The 20,264-nt window shown below is 42.5% G+C and overlaps 1 protein-coding gene across 2 annotated transcripts in view; it reads right to left on the minus strand.

The window, feature by feature from the left end:
* The window catches only part of slf2 (SMC5-SMC6 complex localization factor 2), a 123,830-nt gene that overhangs the window by 61,988 nt on the left and 41,578 nt on the right, over positions 1 to 20,264 (minus strand). For both annotated transcript variants that reach the window (XM_059652957.1, XM_059652958.1), the window contains exons 2-4: positions 15,341 to 15,384; positions 10,498 to 11,195; positions 8,897 to 8,942 (exon numbers count right to left, since the gene is read on the minus strand). In XM_059652957.1, the coding sequence (XP_059508940.1) occupies positions 8,897 to 8,942; positions 10,498 to 11,195; positions 15,341 to 15,384 (788 nt within the window). The remainder of the gene's footprint in view (positions 1 to 8,896; positions 8,943 to 10,497; positions 11,196 to 15,340; positions 15,385 to 20,264) is intronic.

The raw sequence follows: 20,264 nt of genomic DNA on the forward strand, positions 1-20,264 counted from the left end.
TGTTTCTCAAGTCAAGGTCAGATTTGCGGAAGATACTCTGGCTCTCTCCCTGCTTGAATAGGCATCTTCCACTTGCCTGAATCCTGTCAGCTTCCTGAGTCTTTGTCCCCAGTTAAGGGGTATGGTCCGATAACATCCCAACTATTTTGTTCTCACGATGTGCTCAATTTCTGTCTACTGGAGATGGAATGAATTTAAAACCATTAATACCTTGAGAAGCATTTTAGAAATCCAGGTGACAATCATGAGTACCACTTTAAGAGTAAGACGAATGCAGAATTCATTCATTCTTGCCAAGTTCCAGGCATTCCTTTCAAATACTCACAAGGCCTCCATTTCTCTTTTGAAGTTTTCAAATCCCTCCAGGAGGTAAAACCAAAGTAACTCATCAGTTTCTCTGTATGAGGACTTGTTTGAAGCAAAAAGAGTAAGCCTCATGGTCAGTGAGGGAAACTCCATCAGAGTGCATGTGAAAACTTGGGGCAGCAGTGAGGAGAGGTCATGGTCTTTCTGCCAAAGTTACATGGGGGTCCATTTAGTTATCAGTACCCAGTGCCTCAACTGTATATAAATATTGTCTTGCACAAGTCAGAGATGCCTTTGGTTTGTTTGTTCAATAAAGTCAGACTCCAACGTTTGTTTGTTTTCTTCATATGCTGCTGTGTAGATACAGACTGCATTTGTGACTACGTATACATTACAATGTTTTGTTTTAAAAGGACAAAGCCTTTTTTAAAATAAAAAACATGACTGAGAAAGTCAGCAACTGGAAATTCGGGTCAAAGTGAGAATTCAGGGCAGAGGTGGGTGGTAAGAGGGATTTGAATTAAAGTTTACTGCAAGAAATAAAGTCTCCATAGTAAGAGGTAAATAGAAGAGGCAATATAGCGTAGGCACACTTTCTTGCATTGAGACCAATGACTTGTGACACTACAAAAGCAAGGAAAGGAGCTGATAAGGGGAGTAGGTTTGCTCAGTGTCTCTCAACTTTAAAGTGAAAATTGTGCACTTAGCTTGAGTTCGAGTCTCAAGACTTTATTTCTTTCTTTTCCTGTATATTGCGTAGTTGGGTACAATACTTGTGGATCCAGAGGCAGGAAGTTAGAATTTGGTGTTTGCAAAATGCTGGGGGTGGTGGGGGGGGGGGGGGGGGGGGGGGGGGAGGAAGAGAGCGGAAGCATTGCGTGGTCCCTTTAAATGATGACGTGTTTTTTCTACACTTAAAGATTTTTTTTTAAATCTGTGAACAGCAGTTTGAAAGTTTGCGAGTACAAAGAGCATCCAAATTGAAACATCTGTACCAAAAGGCCAGGCAGTTAGCAGAGCAAACAGCAGTTCTTACGAAGACAACAAGTTTTGAATTTAGCCAATTTGAACCATGCACTTAAATATTAAAATCCAATTAAATTTAAATCTGATGGTTCTGACAACATAAGACTAATCTTGTTATAAGAAATCTATTCATCACCATGGGTACAAAAGAGGAGGAAGTTGGACAAAGACAGGAGAGCTAATTGCCATTCACCAGTTAACACTCCTTAGCTCTCAACAGAGAATCACTGATTATTACAGAGACTCCTCCAAGTCTTAGCAAAAGCACCATCTAAAGACAAAAGGTACCCATGACACAACTAGTGAATATTCCTGACAGAAGAATTGACAGAGAAGGCACAGAGCATTCACTAAGACATGTAACCTGGCTGTAATTTCAAGAGACTAATTTTTTTTAAAAAGTCAGAACAGCATACCATTAGAATCTTGTTTTATTCGAGAATGTTTATTTAACCTCTAGAAGTTGCTGAAAAGCAGGTTACACAAATTTTCACATTCTTTTCAGAGATTATAGGGCAAGGAGCTCTTCTTTGGGTGTTTTGGTTTCAGTTCTCACAGGGAGTTACCTTCACCTTTGTAAAACTGAGGAACAACTTTTTGAGTGTTCCTGAGTCTACACTTATTCTAAGGATAACAAACAATTTTTACAGCTACTGGACGGCAGGTCAGCTGGGCCAAGCAGAGCATATATCCTGTGTTATCTGTGAAGTCACAGATATACCTTATGTCCCAGACAAACATCTGCAGGAACACCACCAGCTGTGCAAGCTTGAGATCTGAGTTTCAGAACTTGAGCAGTGACTTGGAGTCACTAAACAAAAGCCAAAAGACCTGCGGATGTTGGAAATCAGAAACAAGAAATGTTGGAAAAACTTAGCAGATCTGACAGCATCTGTGGAGAGAAAGAGTTAACGTTTCAGGTCCCGTAATCCTTCTTCGCAACACCTCCAGTTAACTCTGCTTTCTCTCCACATATGCTAGCAGACGTGATGAGTCTTAGGGTAATTTCTGTTCTTGTTACGAGAGACACTATTGTGCATCCACAAAGCTGAAGGCTATGCGACAGAACATAGTGATGTGGTCACACTACAGATTAGATTCCCCAGCTCTCTCATGTTCATTAATTCTATTTTTGACTATGGAGGTGATGGTTCTTCAGGAGTGTAAAACCACAGCCAAGTCCACGTACAATGGTAGACAAAGAAAGGAACAATGATATCATTAGGGGATTCCATTGTCGGGGGTTCACACAGGCATTTCTGGTGGCAGCAAACATGGCTCCAGGATGGTGCATTGCCTCCCTTGTGCCGAATCCGAGGATGTCATGGAGTATGTGCAAGACATCCATCTGGGGGAGAGAAATCAGCCAGAGGTCACAGTCCAAATTGGTATCAACCACTTAGGCAGGAATAGGGATGAGATTCTGAAGGCAGATTTCAGGCGGTTAGGAAGGAAATTAAAAAGTAGTGCCTTAAGAGCTAACCTAAGGATTACTCCATATGTCATACACACTAGTTGAAACAAGAACAGGTGGACTGATTCTTCAATAGGTTGTTGGAGAACTGGTTTAAGAGGGAGATTTCTGAGGAAACGGGATCAGTTCTGATGCAGCCAGTACTGGTACAAAGTTGCTCACATTAAACCTTACTGGGACTGGGGCGAACATCCTTGCAGGGAAACTTTCCTGATGTTGTTGGGGTGGATATAAACTAGCTTGCTGGGACTGGAGGGCTCGTAAGTGTAGTCAAAGTCAGAAGCAAGTTTTAAAAAAAAGTACTGCAGGTGCTGGAAATCAGAACCACAAACTGAAATTGTTGGAAAATCTCAGCAAATCTGGCAGTATCTGCGGTGAGAAAACAGTGCTAACATTTTGTGTCCAGTGATAGGAAACAGGACTGCCGAGCTTCTCCAGCAGTTTCTGTTTGTGTTGGCCGGAAGTAAAATTGGTAACAGGAAGTTAGCAAATGCTAGAGAGACTAGAAAACAGGAGAAACAAACTTGAGCATCAAATATGCTTCAAAAGTGGAATGATATCAAAAATGAAAAGTTAAGGGTTTTCTGCCTGAATACATGTTGCAATCAGTATTCCATCTAATTTTCTTTCCAGTTGCACTGGCCTCCATGTTACACGAACCAGAGCAACTTCTGGAACTGGAAGCCACAAACAGCATATGCCATGTGCAAAACCTCAAAGCAGCTGCTCATGCACAGCTCAGGGGGAATGTTCTTGAGGTAGACAATCTAGAAGCACAAACAGGTGTCATTGAATCCTTACAGTTTGGAAACAGGCCATTCAGCCCAATAAATCCACTCTGACTCTCCGAACACCATTCTGCCCAGACTCAACATCAACCCCTCACCCAATCCCTGTATTTCCACGTGGCTAATCCATCTGGCCTATACATCCCCAGATACTATGAGCAATTTAGCATAGCCAATCCACCTAACCGAACATCTTTGAACCTTGGAAGGAAACCAGTGCATCCGGAGTAAATCCACACAGACAAAGGGAAGTTGTGCAAACTCCACACAGACAGACATCCAAGGCTAGAACAAGGGTCCCTGGCACTGTGAGGCAGTGCTAACCATGGAGCCACTGTGCCACCAATATGCAAGGGTATGAAGTAATTACCATTACAGAAACACAGCTCCATGGTGACCAAGACTGAGAGCTGAATATTGAAGGATATTCAATGTTTAGGAGGAAAAGGACGTGAAGTCGCATTGATAATAAAGGGATGCGATCAGTATATTAGCATGGGAGGATTTCACATGCAAGAACAAAGTATGAAACTTATTTGGGTGGAGCTTAAAAAAACCACCAGAAGTGCAGCAGACATTGATTAGGTTTTTTGTTTAAAAATAGACCACCAAATAGTTGAGGTGGCATGGTGCATGGTACTAATCAGGAGATTAGAAAATCATGTAGCATCAGTGACATCAATCAGCATTCAGACTAGGTAAACTAATTGCGCACAAGACATGACAGACAGATTTCTGGACTTTCTAGAGCAATATATTGGGGAGCTGTATAGAGGATGTGCTATTTTAGATCTAAAATCATGTTTATGAAAAAGGGCTAATTAACAGGCTGTGCAAAAGAATCTTCAGGGATGATTGACCACAATGTGATAGGCTGTTAAACTAAGTTTTGAAGTGAGGTAGCTTAATCTGAAGCAAGGGTGTTAAATTTGAATAAGGGAAATTATGGAGACAGGAGGCACAAATAGGCTGACTTGAGAAAAGACAATGAAATGAATGACTTAATACACCCTACAAAGGCAGCGGATGGTCTTTAAAGAACCATTGCATGACTTAGAACAACTAACCATTCATCCATGGCGCAAAAACTCAAAAATGGTCAATTAACTGGTGAACAAAACAAGTTCATGATTGCATAAGATCAAATTAAAAGGTTTATAAAGTTGTCAGAAATAGCAGTAATTCTACGTAGAAAACTGACTGTGGAAGTGCTGACAGATGCACAAAAAGAAAATATTTGGCTTGTATGGATTTATATCTATTAAAGACTAGTCAGGAGCATTTATAATGGGAAAAAGAGAAGAACATAGAGAAGCTAAACGATAAGCTAATATCTGTTTTCACTGAGAAATCTCCCAGACCTAGAGATCCAAGTTGCTTAGGGAGAGTGAGGAGTTGAAAGGAAATGAGCACAAATCAGAACATTATAATACAAAACTAAAGGGGCTGAAAGTTGATAAATCCTAGGACCTGATGATCTTCTGAGTGTTGAAGGTGGCAGCAACAGGAACAGGTGACTATATAACAAAACTCTATAGATTCTGGAATGATTCCTGCAGATTCAAATATGGGAAATGTTGCATCACTACCTAAGAAGGTAGCAAGAAAGAAAACTGGGAACTACAGATCTGTTAGTCAACATTAGTATCAGGGGCAAATGCTAGAATCTATTATAAAGCATGGAATAAACAGACACCTGGACGGTAACAATCCGATTGAGTATGGTCAGTGTCGATTTACAAACAGAAAATTGTGTTTGATGAACCTGGAATTTGTTTGAGGAATTTACTGGTAAAATTGATAAAAGATTCAAAGGACATAGTACACTTCTGACTTTTAGAAGGCTTTTGATACAGTCCCCCAGAAGAGGCGATTTAGAAAAGATTAAAGCAATTGGGATAGGAGGTAATGTACCTGCATGGATTAATAATTGATCAGGAATGGATGTTGCAGGTTCCAGGGTTTAGATCTTTCATTAAGGTCAGGGAAGGTGGTAAAAGAGGGGGACGTGTGGCTTTGTTGGTTAAGGACAGTGTAATGGCAGCTGAAAGAACCTTTGATGAGGACTCATCTACTGATGTGGTATGGGATGAGGTTGCCGAGGAAGGTTTGTCAACTGCGTCAGTATGGGTGCAAGTTAGGAACAGCAAGGGAGCAGTCACCTCACTGGGGGTTTTCTACAGACCCCCAAATAGCAGTAGGGAGATCGAAGAACTCATTGGCCGGCAGATTGTTGAAAAGTGCAAACGTATCAGGGTTGTTGTTATGGGTGACTTCAACTTTCCCAATATTGACCGGAACCTCCTCAGTGCAGATGGTTTGGATGGAGCCGTTTTTGTCAGGTGTGTCCAGGAGGGTTTCCTTACTCAGTATGTGGACAGGCCGACGAGGGGGGAGGCCATTTTGGATTTGGTGCTCAGCAATGAGCCAGGACAGGTGTCAGATCTCGTGGTGGGAGAACACTTTGGCGACAGTGACCACAACAGCCTCACATTTACCACAGCCATGAAAAGGGAAAGGAGCAGTTACCAGGGGAAGATATTTAACTGGGGTAAAGGAAACTATGATGCTATCAGACAGGAGTTGGCAAGTACAGATTGGGAGCACTTGTTCCACAGAAAGGGCACAGCAGACATGTGGAGGCTGTTTAAGGAGCAGTTGTTGCGAATGATGTATAAATTTGTTCGTCTGAGACGGGTAAGAAGGGGTAAGATTAAGGAGCCTTGGATGATGGGTACAGAGGTACTTCTCATCATAAAGAAAAAGGCAGCTTACGTAAGGTGGAGGAAGCAAGGGTCTAGCACAGCTTTAGAGGAAAACAGGCTTCCTCGGAAGGAGCTCAAAAGTGGACTGAGGAGGGCCAGGAGGGGGCACGAGAAAAGCTTGGCAGGAAGGATTAGGGAGAACCTGAAGACATTTTACTCATACATGACGAATAAGAGAATGATCAGGGAGAAGGTAGGGCCGATCAGGGATAGCGTAAGAAACTTGTGCATGGAGTCTGAGCAGATAGGGGAAGCCCTAAATGAGTTTTTTGCTTTGGTTTTCACTAAGGAAAGGGACCTTGTTGCGAATGAGAACTTTGAGGAGCAGGGAAACAGGCTTGAACAGATCAAGATTGAGGAAGTTGATGTGCTGGAAATTTTGGCAAATATTAAGACTGATAAGTCCCCAGGGCCAGACCAGATTTATCCTAGGTTGCTCCGGGAAGCGAGAAAGGAGGTTGCTAAGCCACTGGCGAAGATCTTTGCGTCCTCACTCTCCATGGGAGTCGTACGGGAAAGTTGGAGGGAGGCAAATGTTGTTCCTCTTTTCAAGAAAGGGAATAGGGAAATCCCTGGAAATTACAGACCAGTCAGTCTTACGTCTGTGGTCAGCAAGATTTTGGAAAGAATTCTGAGGGATAGGATTTATGACTATTTGGAAAAGCATAGCATGATTAAAGGGAGTCAGCATGGCTTTGAGGGGAGCAGGTCATGCCTTACAAATCTTATTGAGTTCTCTGAGGAAGTCACGAGACAGGTTGACGAGGGTCGAGCAGTGGATGTGGTGTACATGGACTTCAGCAAGGCATTTGATAAGGTTCCCCACGACAAGTTCATTCATAAAGTCAAGAGGTATGGGACACAGGGCGATTTGGCTGTCTGGATTCAGAATTGGTTGGCTGACAGGAGGCAGACAGTGGTTGTAGATGGTAAGTATTCTGCCTGGAAGTCAATGCTCAGTGCTTGGGCTTCTGCTCTTTGTAGTTTTTATAAATGACTTGGATGAGGAGTTTGAGGGGTGGGTTAGTATGTTTGCTGATGACATAAAGGTTGGAGGTGCCATTGATAGTATCGAGGCCTACTGCAGGCTTCAGCGAAACATTGATAGAATGCAGAGCTAGGCTGAGAAATGGCAGATGGAGTTCAACCTGGATAAATGCGAGGTGATGCATTTCGGAAGGTCGAACTTAAATGCTGAATATAGGATTAAAGGCAGGATTCTCGGCAGTACGGTGGAACAGCGGGATCTTGGTGTTCAAGTGCATAGCTCCCTCAAAGTTGCCACCCAGGTGGATAAGGTTGTTCAGAAAGCATGTGGTGTTTTGGCTTTCATTAACAGGGGGATCGAGTTTAAGAGCTGCAAGGTTATGCTGCAGCTCTACAAAACCCTGGGTGAGACCACACTTGGAATATTGTGTCCAGTTCTGGTCGCCCTATTATAGGAAAGATGTGGAGGCTTTGGAGAGCGTGCAAAGCAGGTTTACCAGGATGCTGCCTGGACTGGAGGGCTTGTCTTACGAGGAGAGGTTGACTGAGCTCGGACTTTTCTCTCTGGAGAGAAGGAGGAAGAGAGGTGACCTGATCGAGGTGTACAAGGTAATGTGAGGCATGGATAGAGTTGACAGCCAGAGACTTTTCCCCCAGGGCAGGATTGACTGCCACGAGGGGTCATAGTTTTAAGGTGTTAGGAGGAAGGTATAGAGGAGACGTCAGAGGGAGGTTCTTCTCCCAGAGAATTGTGAGCGCATGGAATACTTTGCCAGTGGTAGTCGTGGAAGTAGAGTCATTAGCGACATTTAAGCGACAGTTGGACATGCACATGGACAGCAGTGAATTGAGGGGAATGTAGTTTAGGTTATTTTATTTTTGGATTAGGATTATTCCACGGCACAACATCGTGGGCCGAAGGGCCTGTACTGTGCTGTACTTTTCTATGTTCTATAAGCCGACAGAAAACAGAGACTAGGAACACACTGATCATTCTCATAGTGGCAGGCTGAGACAGGGGTGCCACAATAACAACTAGGGCCCCAGCTGCTCACAATATATATCAACATTTGGAGGCGGGTACCAAGTGTAACATTTCCAAATCTGCAGATGATTCAAAACTATGTGGGAATGTGTGATGTGAGGAAAATTTTCTGTGGCTTCAAGTAGATTTATACAGGCTTACCAAATGAGCAAGCTCACAGTAGATGAAACACAACGTGGAAAAAGGTGAAGTTATCTCTGTGGTCAGAGAAACAGCTGCGCGGAGTATTTATAGTTATACAAGAAGGTGGAGAGTGCAGATCTACAAAAGATCCTAGGTGTCCTCATCAATAAGTCACTGACAGCTAACATGCAACTGTAGTAAGCTAAGCAGCCTAATGGAATCCTAGCCTTTACTTGAAAAGGATTTATAATTACCGCATGAACACGATGAAGCTTTAACAGACTGGTGTCTCTCAGTCTTTTACAACTCGAATACTAAGATCACAAATCACAAACACGCAAGTAAAACCAACTCTAAATTTGGCTGCAATTAGTTTTGGTACCTGTTAATGATGTTGAAGGTACAGAATATGTTCTCTTCAAGGTGGCCTGCAGGATACCAAAGAAAAAGACAGTAAAAATACGACAAGTCTTGGAACGTTTATACAAAGCAGTTTTCAAGCTTGATGTTTTCCATTGCTAAAGGAGCAAAGTGAGGCATTACCTCTAATAAATGTATGTAAATTATGCAAACATTATGCGTTTTGCAAATATAGTTTAGACTGGACATGATGTTTAAATACTGTTATTTTGAAATAATGACCAGGCCAAAAATCAAATAGTTAACAGACTTGGGTTATTATCTCCTTTCCAAAAATACTGAGGAAATATGAAGAACACGTACTCCATATTCACCATCACTACTTCACTAAATACAGGAAAACATTTAGAAAATACATTTACCATGGTGCAACTACCAATAAGATTTAAAATTATTTGATAAGGAGCAGGAAAGGGACATGTCATGATGTCCATAAACTAACTATAACATTGCATCTTTCAAACTAAAAATCTCAGGGCTAGATATCAAAGTTGTTCAAATTCAAGTTATGGGAACTCACAATTCATAGATTAAATCCCAACTAGATTCTGAAAATGATAACTTTAAGGTTAAAAAAAATCATCTTCCATGACATTGGCAAGTATTTTTTTAAAAAAAGTGTAAACTAAAATTCTATTTGCACTTAATGTAAAAGGACACCCTACCCCACAACAAAAGCAAAATACCCCAGATGCCACAAACACGAAATTACAGCAGCAAGTATTAAAACCTTCAGCAAGTCCGGCAGCATCTGTGAGGAGTGAAATTAAACTTAACATTTCTGGTTGATGCCTTTTCACGAGGCAGACAGGCTGGAAGAGTGTTTTCTGCGCCAATAATAGAGGTTGGATCAAAAACTTGAAAGGTCAGTGATAGGGTGATAGATCGAAGACATTAAGTGGCAGAAGAGTTGACTTGGCAGAGTCAAAATGTTAGCATCTGCCCCTTTTCCCATTTAATCTTCCTACGGATGCTACCAGATCTGTGGCATTTTTTTCAGCAATCTGTTTTTATACCTGATTACGTGAGCAGATGCTGTCTACCTCATTGTTTTTCTCTCACTAGAGCAATTTATGCATCAACTATCCTCAAGTTAAATATATTCCAACACTTAGCCATTTTATACTCTGTTTACTTTATACAGAAATGGATCAACATCACGGCATAAACAGAACAATGCACCAAGAATTCTGAAATGGACTAACTGAAAACGAAGCGCTAAACAGGAAGATTCCAGATTAATTCTTGGCGAACAAACAGTACCAAACTGGTAATAATTATTCAAAACATGGTTTGCATTTCCAAACTAAGAAAGGGGATCAGAAAGCAACAAAAAGCCAAATACTCAAGGGGGACAGAAAATTGGTTTGATGCAAAAAGATGATTCAGGCCAATATTACATTATTAACACAGATCTATGGACTGAAGGCCACAACCACAATGGCACAGCTTGTAATGAGTCATAATCGGGACCATTATACACATGAAATGGGTGACTGACAAACAACATACAGAAGAGTGGAGGAACTGCCGCCAGGGTCATGGTTAGTTTATTCAACTTGCCTGATTTACAGTGTCTGCTGAAAAAGGACTGTCTGAAGAATGGTTTCCTTTTTGCATTCCCTTGAGTTTCCGTAGCTCTCGCGCCTTTTTATAGGCTTGAAGGGAACTCTGGAAATCAGTGGCTGAACTATGCTGTTGCCGCAACCTTCTCAGAGATAAGCGAGGTTTCATATTACACGGTGTGCTTTCTGAGCGTTTTCTAAGATTAGATTTGTTCAAAACATCCCGTGAGTCTGGCGGTGGCACAATTCGTTGGTTTGGTAGAGAGCTTTGCCTCAAGGCAGTTGTTCGATATTCACTTGTATCACATTTGGAACTTAATCTTTGCGTTTCAGAGGTTACTTCAGAGTCTGGTGGCTGTTCAACGTTCTTCCCTTGGTCCAGAACTACTGCACCCTCTGAGGGACATGGGCTCGAAGGTAAAAACAGTCTTCGTACAATCACTCGAGGAGAGCCAGGATGCTGAGTTACCTGGCATTTAACTACACCTCCCATGTTTTCCCTTTTGTCCGACTTTAAGACACCCTTCATAAAAGCCTCAAGCACAGGGCTCCTCTGAGGTGATGAGGGCAAACGAATAGATCGTTTAGATTTAAATGAAGATTTCTTGTGGTTGCAAGAAGGTTCAGCATTCTGCAATACAGAAGTGCCATCTGCTCCGCCTCTTCGAGGTGACCCCAAGATTAATCTATCTTTTCCTATGTGGAAAAGGAGAAATCAACAGTAAGAGGGAAAAAGACATGAAAACAAAACCAAACTATTTTTCAGAAATTATACAGTTACTCACAAGCACAACACTGAATGGAACATTGATATCATGGCTTTAACACAGCAAGACATCCCTTGGCACTTTACAGGTTCATATTCAGACAAAAAGTAACAAACCCAAAGGAAGTTATGAAAACAAATCTTGGTCAAACAGGTAGCACTTAAGCAGCACCTTAAACACAGAGCTGGTGAATGGTGTTCCGGTGCAGTGGTAAGGTTGAATTGGTGACAAGAAAGTGAAGCGTTTTAAATTTTTAAAAAGTTAACCTTGTATGGAATCCAGGAACACTTACCTGCAATTTGCCATTTTACAATCAGTAACCCTAACACTATCACTGCTTGAAGACTAAGAAGTGTCCCTACAGACTTGGCTGCAGGCCCAATCAAGAAATCTACTATCGAGCAGATAAGATCAGCAAAGTCGATAAATGGCTTAACTGCTCTTTGTAAATGCCCAAAAGAAGAGTGATCTGAATCCTGTAGCACAATTAAGTGCTTTGTCATTGTTACCGCACTACATCAGAGGACCAGAGTTGAGAGAGGAGAGTTTGGAGAGAAGAGTAGGGAGGTGTTCTTTTCCCATTCTTTTTCAATTATAAGCCTCAAGGGCACCAAGAGTTGAATCGAATATTAAGACGAAGGAGCAAAAGTAGACCATTCAGCAACACGTTTGCTCAGCCATATAGTGGCACAAGCGTGGTGAGTTTTGAAGATACTCATAGGGGAGCTCACAGGGAAAATAAAAGAAAACGCATCAAGATAGAAGAAAAATAATAAATGAAAGTGGATTTTATTCAAAGGGAAGCAGGTGGATATTTGTGCAGCTGCAGATGCAACTTTAGGATGGTATGTTTATTCCCTAGTGCTAGGGCCAAGGATGGCACTGAGCAGTTGCAGGACATTCTGAAGAAGGCAGCAGAACAGACAGAGAGTCATCAAGATCTACATGACAGAAAAAGACTGTCAGCTCATCAAGTCTCCGCTGGTCAAAAACAAGCACCTAGCTATTCATTACAGCACAGATGTGTTCCATGTTGATACTAACTATGTAAGTAGGAAGAAGGGTAAGGGCATGAAAGCAAAACACTAGTAGTTAAGAAAAAAATTAAAAGGTAAGACATCAAATATAGTCAGTTCAGGACTGGTCCCAGCACTATGTGCTCAGAAATCAGGACGAGTAGAATAGAGTGGTTGAAGGCATGGCTGAATGGATGGTGTAATCAGAGCAGAATTTAGATTCTTGAGGCACTAGAATCAATGCTAGCAAGATGGCACATGCACCACAGAAGAGAGATCCAATATCTTGAGTAATGTAGGGAAGAGTACAAACTGGAGCAAGGAGACAAAAACCTGGGCACAGAGAAAAATGAGGGAAGCAAAGATGGGCTAGAAAGTACAGTACTTCAATCTGACATGTGGGTCCTGAATCAAATCAAAGACTATAAATGTATGGAGGCACGCTGGCTGCAATTGACTGGGTAAATTCATAAAAGCAATGACAATGTACAAGCTAATAAAATGAGAGGCTGGATGAACACAGCAGGCCCAGCATCATCTCAGGAGCACAAAAGCTGACATTTCGGGCCTAGACCCTTCATCAGAGAGGGGGATGGGGAGAGGGTTCTGGAATAAAAAGGGAGAGAGGGGGAGGCAGACCGAAGACGGAGAGAAAAGAAGATAGGGAGGGGATAGGTCAGTCCAGGGAAGACAGACAGGTCAAGGAGGTGGCATGAGGTTAGTAGGTAGGAGATGGAGGTGTGGCTTGGGGTGGGAGGAAGGGATGGGTGGGAGGAAGAAGAGGTTAGAGAGGCAGAGACAGGTTGGACTGGTTTTGGGATGCAGTGGGTGGAGGGGAAGAGCTGGGCTGGTTGTGTGGTTGCAAGAACAGCAACTCATATTCTGCTTGGGAACCCTGCAGCCCAATGGAATCAATGTGGACTTCACCAGCTTCAAAAATCTCCCCTTCCCCGACCGCATCCCAAAACCAGCCCAGTTCGTCCCCTCCCCCCACTGCACCACACAACCAGCCCAGCTCTTCCCCTCCACCCACTGCATCCCAAAACCAGTCCAACCTGTCTCTGCCTCCCTAACCTGTTCTTCCTCTCACTCATCCCTTCCTCCCACCCCAAGCCGCACCTCCATCTCCTACCTACTAACCTCATCCCACCTCCTTGACCTGTCAGTCTTCTCTGGACTGACCTATCCCCTCCTACCTCCCGACCTATACTCTCCTCTCCACCTATCTTCTTTTCTCTCCATCTTCGGTCCACCTCCCCCTCTCTCCCTATTTATTCCAGAACCCTCACCCCATCCCCCTCTCTGATGAAGGGTCTAGGCCCGAAACGTCAGCTTTTGTGCTCCTGAGATGCTGCTGGGCCTGCTGTGTTCATCCAGCCTCTCATTTTATTGTCTTGGATTCTCCAGCATCTGCAGTTCCCATTATCACTGATACAATGTACAAGCATTGGTTAATAATTAAGGAATGATTGGGCACTGGAACATAACTGAAATGTGGCCCAACCATGAAACCATAAAAGAAATTAAGGATAGCATTAAATCCAAAGAGGAGTCACAACAAGTGGCTCGAAAATGTACTAATCCTGAGGAATGTGAGCAATTAAGAATTCAGCAAAGAAGTATCAAGCAATTAACAGGGGGAAACCGGAGAGTAACTCACAAGGAACAAAGTATTACAGCAAAGTGTGCAAGAAGAAACGAATCAGTGAATGTGTGAGTGAAAAAGTGCAGAGTCCTAGTGTGAAACAGAAGAACTGACAATACAAGACAAAGATATGATAGTAATTACATAACTACTTTAAAAAACGTTTAAAAACCTTTTTAAAAAGTACAGAACTATAAACGATGAAAACCTGAACAAAAACGGAAATTGCTGGAGAACCTCAGCAGATCTGGCAGCATCTGTGGAGAGAAAACAAGAATTAACATTATGAATCCAGTGATCCTTTCTTCAGAAAGAATGGGGCTCAAGAAGATGGGAAACATACTGAAAGTGAGGACATGGTGAAGAGAGAGAAAGAACAGCAGTTAGGCAAAGGGATGGGTTATTATCGAACTCAATATTGAGTCCAGGGTCCCTCAGGCCTGAACATCTCCTTCCACGTCCATGAGGCCAGGTCTGTTGGCACCAAAATGCTAAGATTGTGAAGAAACTGAAAACATGAGCCAACTGTGACATCACAGAGACCGAAGGGTCATCGGCATTATGTCAGCCTAATGTCACAATGGGAGGAAGAAACGAGGGAGGGGAGAAAGTGGGGATAGCAAAAAGAGGGGTTATGAAGTAAGGAACGAGGAATGTTTCTACTGAGTACGCAAATCAATTTTTTTTCATATCGAAGATGGCGATTACGAAGCTAGTTTAGCATCCTGTAATTGGAAAGGTGGTGGTAATGCTGCTGATATCAAGGAGGCACAGGAATGTAGTAAAGCCTCAGGTAAAAACAGCATGAGGATTCGGGAAATTTTGGAAGGCTGTTATATCCTTGGAAGACAAGCTTATGGTTTTGCTAAGTTTGCTTCTTCACTATAAAATTTATACATATTGCATGCAGTGCAATGAAGTTTCTCGCTGGATAATCAGAATTAAGAAAGGTCGAATAACTTTCAGTACCTTCAAAATTTTGTAACTGCCCAACCTGTAGAAGGCAAATTCAGTGTGGATGGGTGCCCGAGAGATAACATTCCTATTTTTATCATTATTATCTGAATCCTAAAGAATACAATATTTCAGAAAATACCAACTGCACTTCAAAACTATTGAATGAAATACAAAGCATTGTGACAGACAGACCAAACCAAAACACGTTTCTTTTCCTAAAGAATAAACTCCCAATATTTTCCTGTGTGAACGCCCCAATTCTCAAATCATACCATGAAACAACCTGCAAGTGCCATTCTAACCAGTTCTTCAATTCTTCAGAAATGTTGGCTTTCAGACCAGCTAAAATACAGTTTTCCAACAAGATAATTCAAATAATAGTCAAAAGAAAGATTCAAACGCACAGCTACATCAACTAAACATCAAGTTGTCATAAAGTAATTACTGCATACTAACCTCTATCTGGATCTGATTTGAAAAACTGAGTAATGACTTGATCGCTGAAAAAAGAAGAGCATTTTCAATTATTAGAATGCTGTTTATTCAATGACAAACTTTACAACAAAGTTAATACTTGAGATCACACTTAATCATGATGCATTTTCATTACGAAATTATAAATTGCAAAGGAACTTTCAAATTCACCCATTAAGTCCAACTGAATGTAACAGTACATTGGACATTCTTCATAACACTACTATGGAATCAAGTTCTGGTTTAAAAAATTTGCATTATCACAGCTACGTGATGCCAACATCATCAATGCACAAATCTATTAACAATAAACCAATCCTGGATGGCATAGTGGCTTAACAGCACTGCTGCTTCACAGCGTCAGAGACACCGGATCAAATGAAGCCTTGCAAGATTGTCTGTGTGCAGCTTGCGTGATCTATCCGTGTCTGTGTGGGTTTCCTCCAAGCACTCTAGTTTTTCCTCCCACGGTCCAAAAATGTGCAGATTAAGTAGATTAGCCATAGTAAAATGTGGGATTATGGGGTAGGGTGGGGGACTGGGTTGGGGAGTCCGTATAGACTCGATGGGCCTTCCAGTCTCTTTCCAAACTGTAGGGATTCTATAATAAGCATGCTGTTTCTTTGACAGCAAAAGACAAACACAAACTAAATTAGTAACAGGATAGTAGGAACTGCAGACGCTGGAGAATCTGAGATAACAAGGTGTGGAGCTGGATGAACACAGCAGGCCAAGCAGCATCAGAGGAGCAGGAAGGCTGACGTTTTCAGGCCTAGACCCTTCTTCAGAAAAGCTGAAGAAGGGTCTAGGCCTGAAACGTCAGCCTTCCTGCTCCTCTGATGCTGCTTGGCCTGCTGTGTTCATCCAGCTCTACACCTTGTTATCTTAGTAGTAGGATGATAGTGTTAACATTCCCAACCACTCAAGAACATAAGAAACATAACATAAGCAGATCCACTCAGCCCCTGAAGTCTGGCCCACAGTGCAAAACATCCAAGCTTCAATTTGTGCCATGTGCTAGCTCATCATAGCCCTGGACTCCCTATTATTTCAAAGAAATTTCTACCCCCTCTAAATACTTCCAGTTTTCTAAGCTCCAGAACTCTCTGGGATAGAGAATTCCAGACATTCACTACTATCTAGGAAAAGACAGCTTCACATCTCAATTTGAAATGAGTGTCCCCTAATTCAAGACTGCTTCACGAATGGAAGCCCTGGCAGAGTCACTTATGATGCAGAATACCATCTGGCCCACTGGATAGGTGTCAGCTCAACACAGCAATTCAACCTTTACGACTTCCCCTTTTCTCCATCCCCTACCACCTCTTAGCAGCACCTCAGCAATTCAACCCATTCTACTTTGGGGGCAAATTTTCTCCAATTGATCAACCTCAATATTAAAGAATTGCAGGTGTTTTGAGCATTCCAGGGATGAATTCTCCTGCAGCCTCCTTGTATTTGGGTCACTGCTGAGAAACATTTGGTCAATTTTAATTTACTAAATTTTCTGAACAATGTTAAAACCAACTTATGACAGTTGCCCGATCAAGCTTGGACAGGAATATTAGAATATGGAAATAGGGATGTCAGTTCAAAGCACCACGCCCACTCACCACAATTCCCCAGGTGAACAGCTAAGAAAAATACTGATAAATGTGACCTTTTGAGACAGCTCAGAAAACGTGGAAATAAAAAGTTTCCATTTTACAATTTAGTATCTAAGGTCCGTGCAAATCTTCCAGATTCTCTAACACATCCAATCAATACCATGCATGTTAATTAATTTTGTGGTTTAGCTCTACCTTTTGATAAAGAGGTATCTTAATCAATTAACCAGGTATTATACAGTAGATGAGAGTAAACCGGTTGATGTGGAGTACATGGATTTCAGCAAGGCGTTCGATAAGGTTCCCCACAGTAGGCTATTGTACAAAATGCGGAGGAATGGAATTGTGGGAGATATAGCAGTTTGGATCGGAAACTGGCTTGCTGAAAGAAGACAGAGGGTGGTAGTTGATGGGAAATGTTCATCCTGGAGACCAGTTACTAGTGGTGTACTGCAAGGGTCAGTGTTGGGTCCACTGTTGTTTGTCATTTTTATAAATGACCTGGATGAGGGCGTAGAAGGATGGGTTAGTAAATTTGCAGACGACACTAAGGTCGGCAGAGTTGTGGATAGTGACGAAGGATGCTGTAGGTTGCAGAGAGACATAGATAAGCTGCAGAGCTAGGCTGAGAGGTGGCAAACGGAGTTTAATGCAGACAAGTGTGAGGTGATGCACTTCGGTAGGAGTAACCAAAAGGCAAAGTACAGGGCTAATGGTAAGATTCTTAGCAGTGTAGATGAGCAGAGAGATCTCGGTGTCCATGTACACAGATCCTTCAAAGTTGCCACCCAGGTTGACAGGGTTGTTAAGAAGGCATACAGTGTTTTAGCTTTTATTAATAGAGGGATCGAGTTCTGGAACCAAGAGGTTATGGTGAAGCTGTACAAAACTCTGGTGTGGCCGCACTTGGAGTATTGCCTACAGTTCTGGTCACTGCATTATAAGGAGGATGTGGAAGCTTTGGAAAGGGTGCAGAGGAGATTTACTCGGATGTTGCCTGGTATGGAGGGAAGGTCTTATGAGGAAAGGCTGAGGGACTTGAGGCTGTTTTCATTAGAGAGAAGGTTGAGAGGTGACTTAATTGAAACATATAAAATAATCAGAAGATTAGATAGGGTGGATAGGGACAGCCTTTTTCCTAGGATGGTGACGGCGAGCATGAGGGGGCATAGCTTTAAATTGAGGGGTGAAAGATATAGGGCAGATGTCAGAGGTAGTTTCTTTACTCAGAGAGTAGTAAGGGAATGGAACACTTTGCCTGCAACGGTAGTACATTCGCCAACTTTAGGTACATTTATGTCGTCATTGGACAAGCATATGGACGTACATGGAATAGTGTAGGTTAGATGGGCTTGAGATCGGTATAGCAGGTCGGCACAACATCGAGGGCCAAAGGGCCTGTACTGTGCTGTAATGTTCTATGTTCTATTCTGCAAAATTATATTCAATGTATTCTACTAGAAAAGTACCTTTTCTTGATAGAAACACCACAGAAAAGTGGGCTGCTGCAAAGCCACATGACAAAGCATCTTAAAGAGAGCCAGCAATTTAGTTATAAAATGTAACGTGCATATGCATTCGATTCTGTCGATTTAAGAGCTTTGCTCTGGCATTAATCTTTGCCTTGTGATGGTGCATCGCTGATAAATATAGTAATTTTTAAGAATATCTCACTATCTTAGCTGACAAAAATACTGATTTTATACACGGTTTTATAAACCTTTTAATATAAATTTTAGGTATTAAGTCACTTTGTAATCACTGAATTGGGCTAAGACTGTACTTCAATGGGTTAAAAATGTATCACAACAATACATTTCGGAGATCAGTAGGTACAAGGCGGTTAATTCTGCAGTAAGACTCTATACCACATTACACCTATTGAATTCAATATGCGCAAAACTGTAATAGTCATTATACAAGATAAACGAACAACATAATGCTAAGTCTGCAACTAAGGCAGAAATACATAATTAGGGATTTGGGACTATTAGTCAAAAATTATCAATTGTTATGTTACATATCCTCATATCAAAAATGCCAAAATATTTGGAGGCACCTACTTATTTAAGAAAACCAGAAAACTATGCAAGGGAGGGACCTATAGATAATGGGCATTTTAGGAAACCAAATTGATTATGCACGACCTAACCAGAGACTGATGATGCATTATCCAAAACCACACAACTTGCTGGAAATGAAGAGCGAGAGTAACAAAATAAATTGCCTACTTTCTCAATGCCTTCATTACTGCATTTTGTACTTAAATTCTAACACCTTTATGACAATATTCTCACACCTCGCGAGGTTTGCAGCAGGTCTGAATTAAGGGTCCAAAACAAATTAGAACTATCAAAATCATGCAAAGCAAGGATTTGTATAAGATAATAAAATGTGAGGCTGGATGAACACAGCAGGCCAAGCAGCATCTCAGGAGCACAAAAGCTGACGTTTCGGGCCTAGACCCTTCAGAGAGGGGGATGGGAAGAGGGTTCTGGAACAAATAGGGAGAGAGGGGGAGGTGGACCGAAGATGGAGAGTAAAGAAGATAGGTGGAGAGGTAGGGAGGGGATAGGTCAGTCCAGGGAAGACGGACAGGTCAAGGAGGTGGGATGAGGTTAGTAGGTAGCTGGGGGTGCGGCTTGGGGTGGGAGGAAGGGATGGGTGAGAGGAAGAACAGGTTAGGGAGGCAGAGACAGGTTGGACTGGTTTTGGGATGCAGTGGGTGGGGGGGGGGGGGGGGAAGAGCTGGGCTGGTTGTGTGGTGCAGTGGGGGGAGGGGACGAACTGGGCTGGTTTAGGGATGCAGTAGGGGAAGGGGAGATTTTGAAACTGGTGAAGTCCACATTGATACCATTAGGCTGCAGGGTTCCCAGGCGGAATATGAGTTGCTGTTCCTGCAACCATCGGGTGGCATCATTGTGGCAGTGCAGGAGGCCCATGATGGACAGGTCATCTAGAGAATGGGAGGGGTAGTGGAAATGGTTTGCGACTGGGAGGTGCAGTTGTTTGTTGCGAACTGAGCGGAGGTGTTCTGCAAAGCGGTCCCCAAGCCTCCGCTTGGTTTCCCCAATGTAGAGGTAGCCGCACCGGGTACAGTGGATGCAGTATACCACATTGGCAGATGTGCAGGTGAACCTCTGCTTAATGTGGAATGTCCTCTTGGGGCCTGGGATGGGGGTGAGGGAGGAGGTGTGGGGACAAGTGTAGCATTTCCTGCGGTTGCAGGGGAAGGTGCCGTGTGTGGTGGGGTTGGAGGGCAATGTGGAGCTCTCCAACCCCACCACACCCGGCACCTT

Source organism: Stegostoma tigrinum, chromosome 20 (genome assembly GCF_030684315.1).
Source record: "Stegostoma tigrinum isolate sSteTig4 chromosome 20, sSteTig4.hap1, whole genome shotgun sequence".
Classification (NCBI taxonomy): Eukaryota; Metazoa; Chordata; class Chondrichthyes; order Orectolobiformes; family Stegostomatidae; genus Stegostoma; species Stegostoma tigrinum.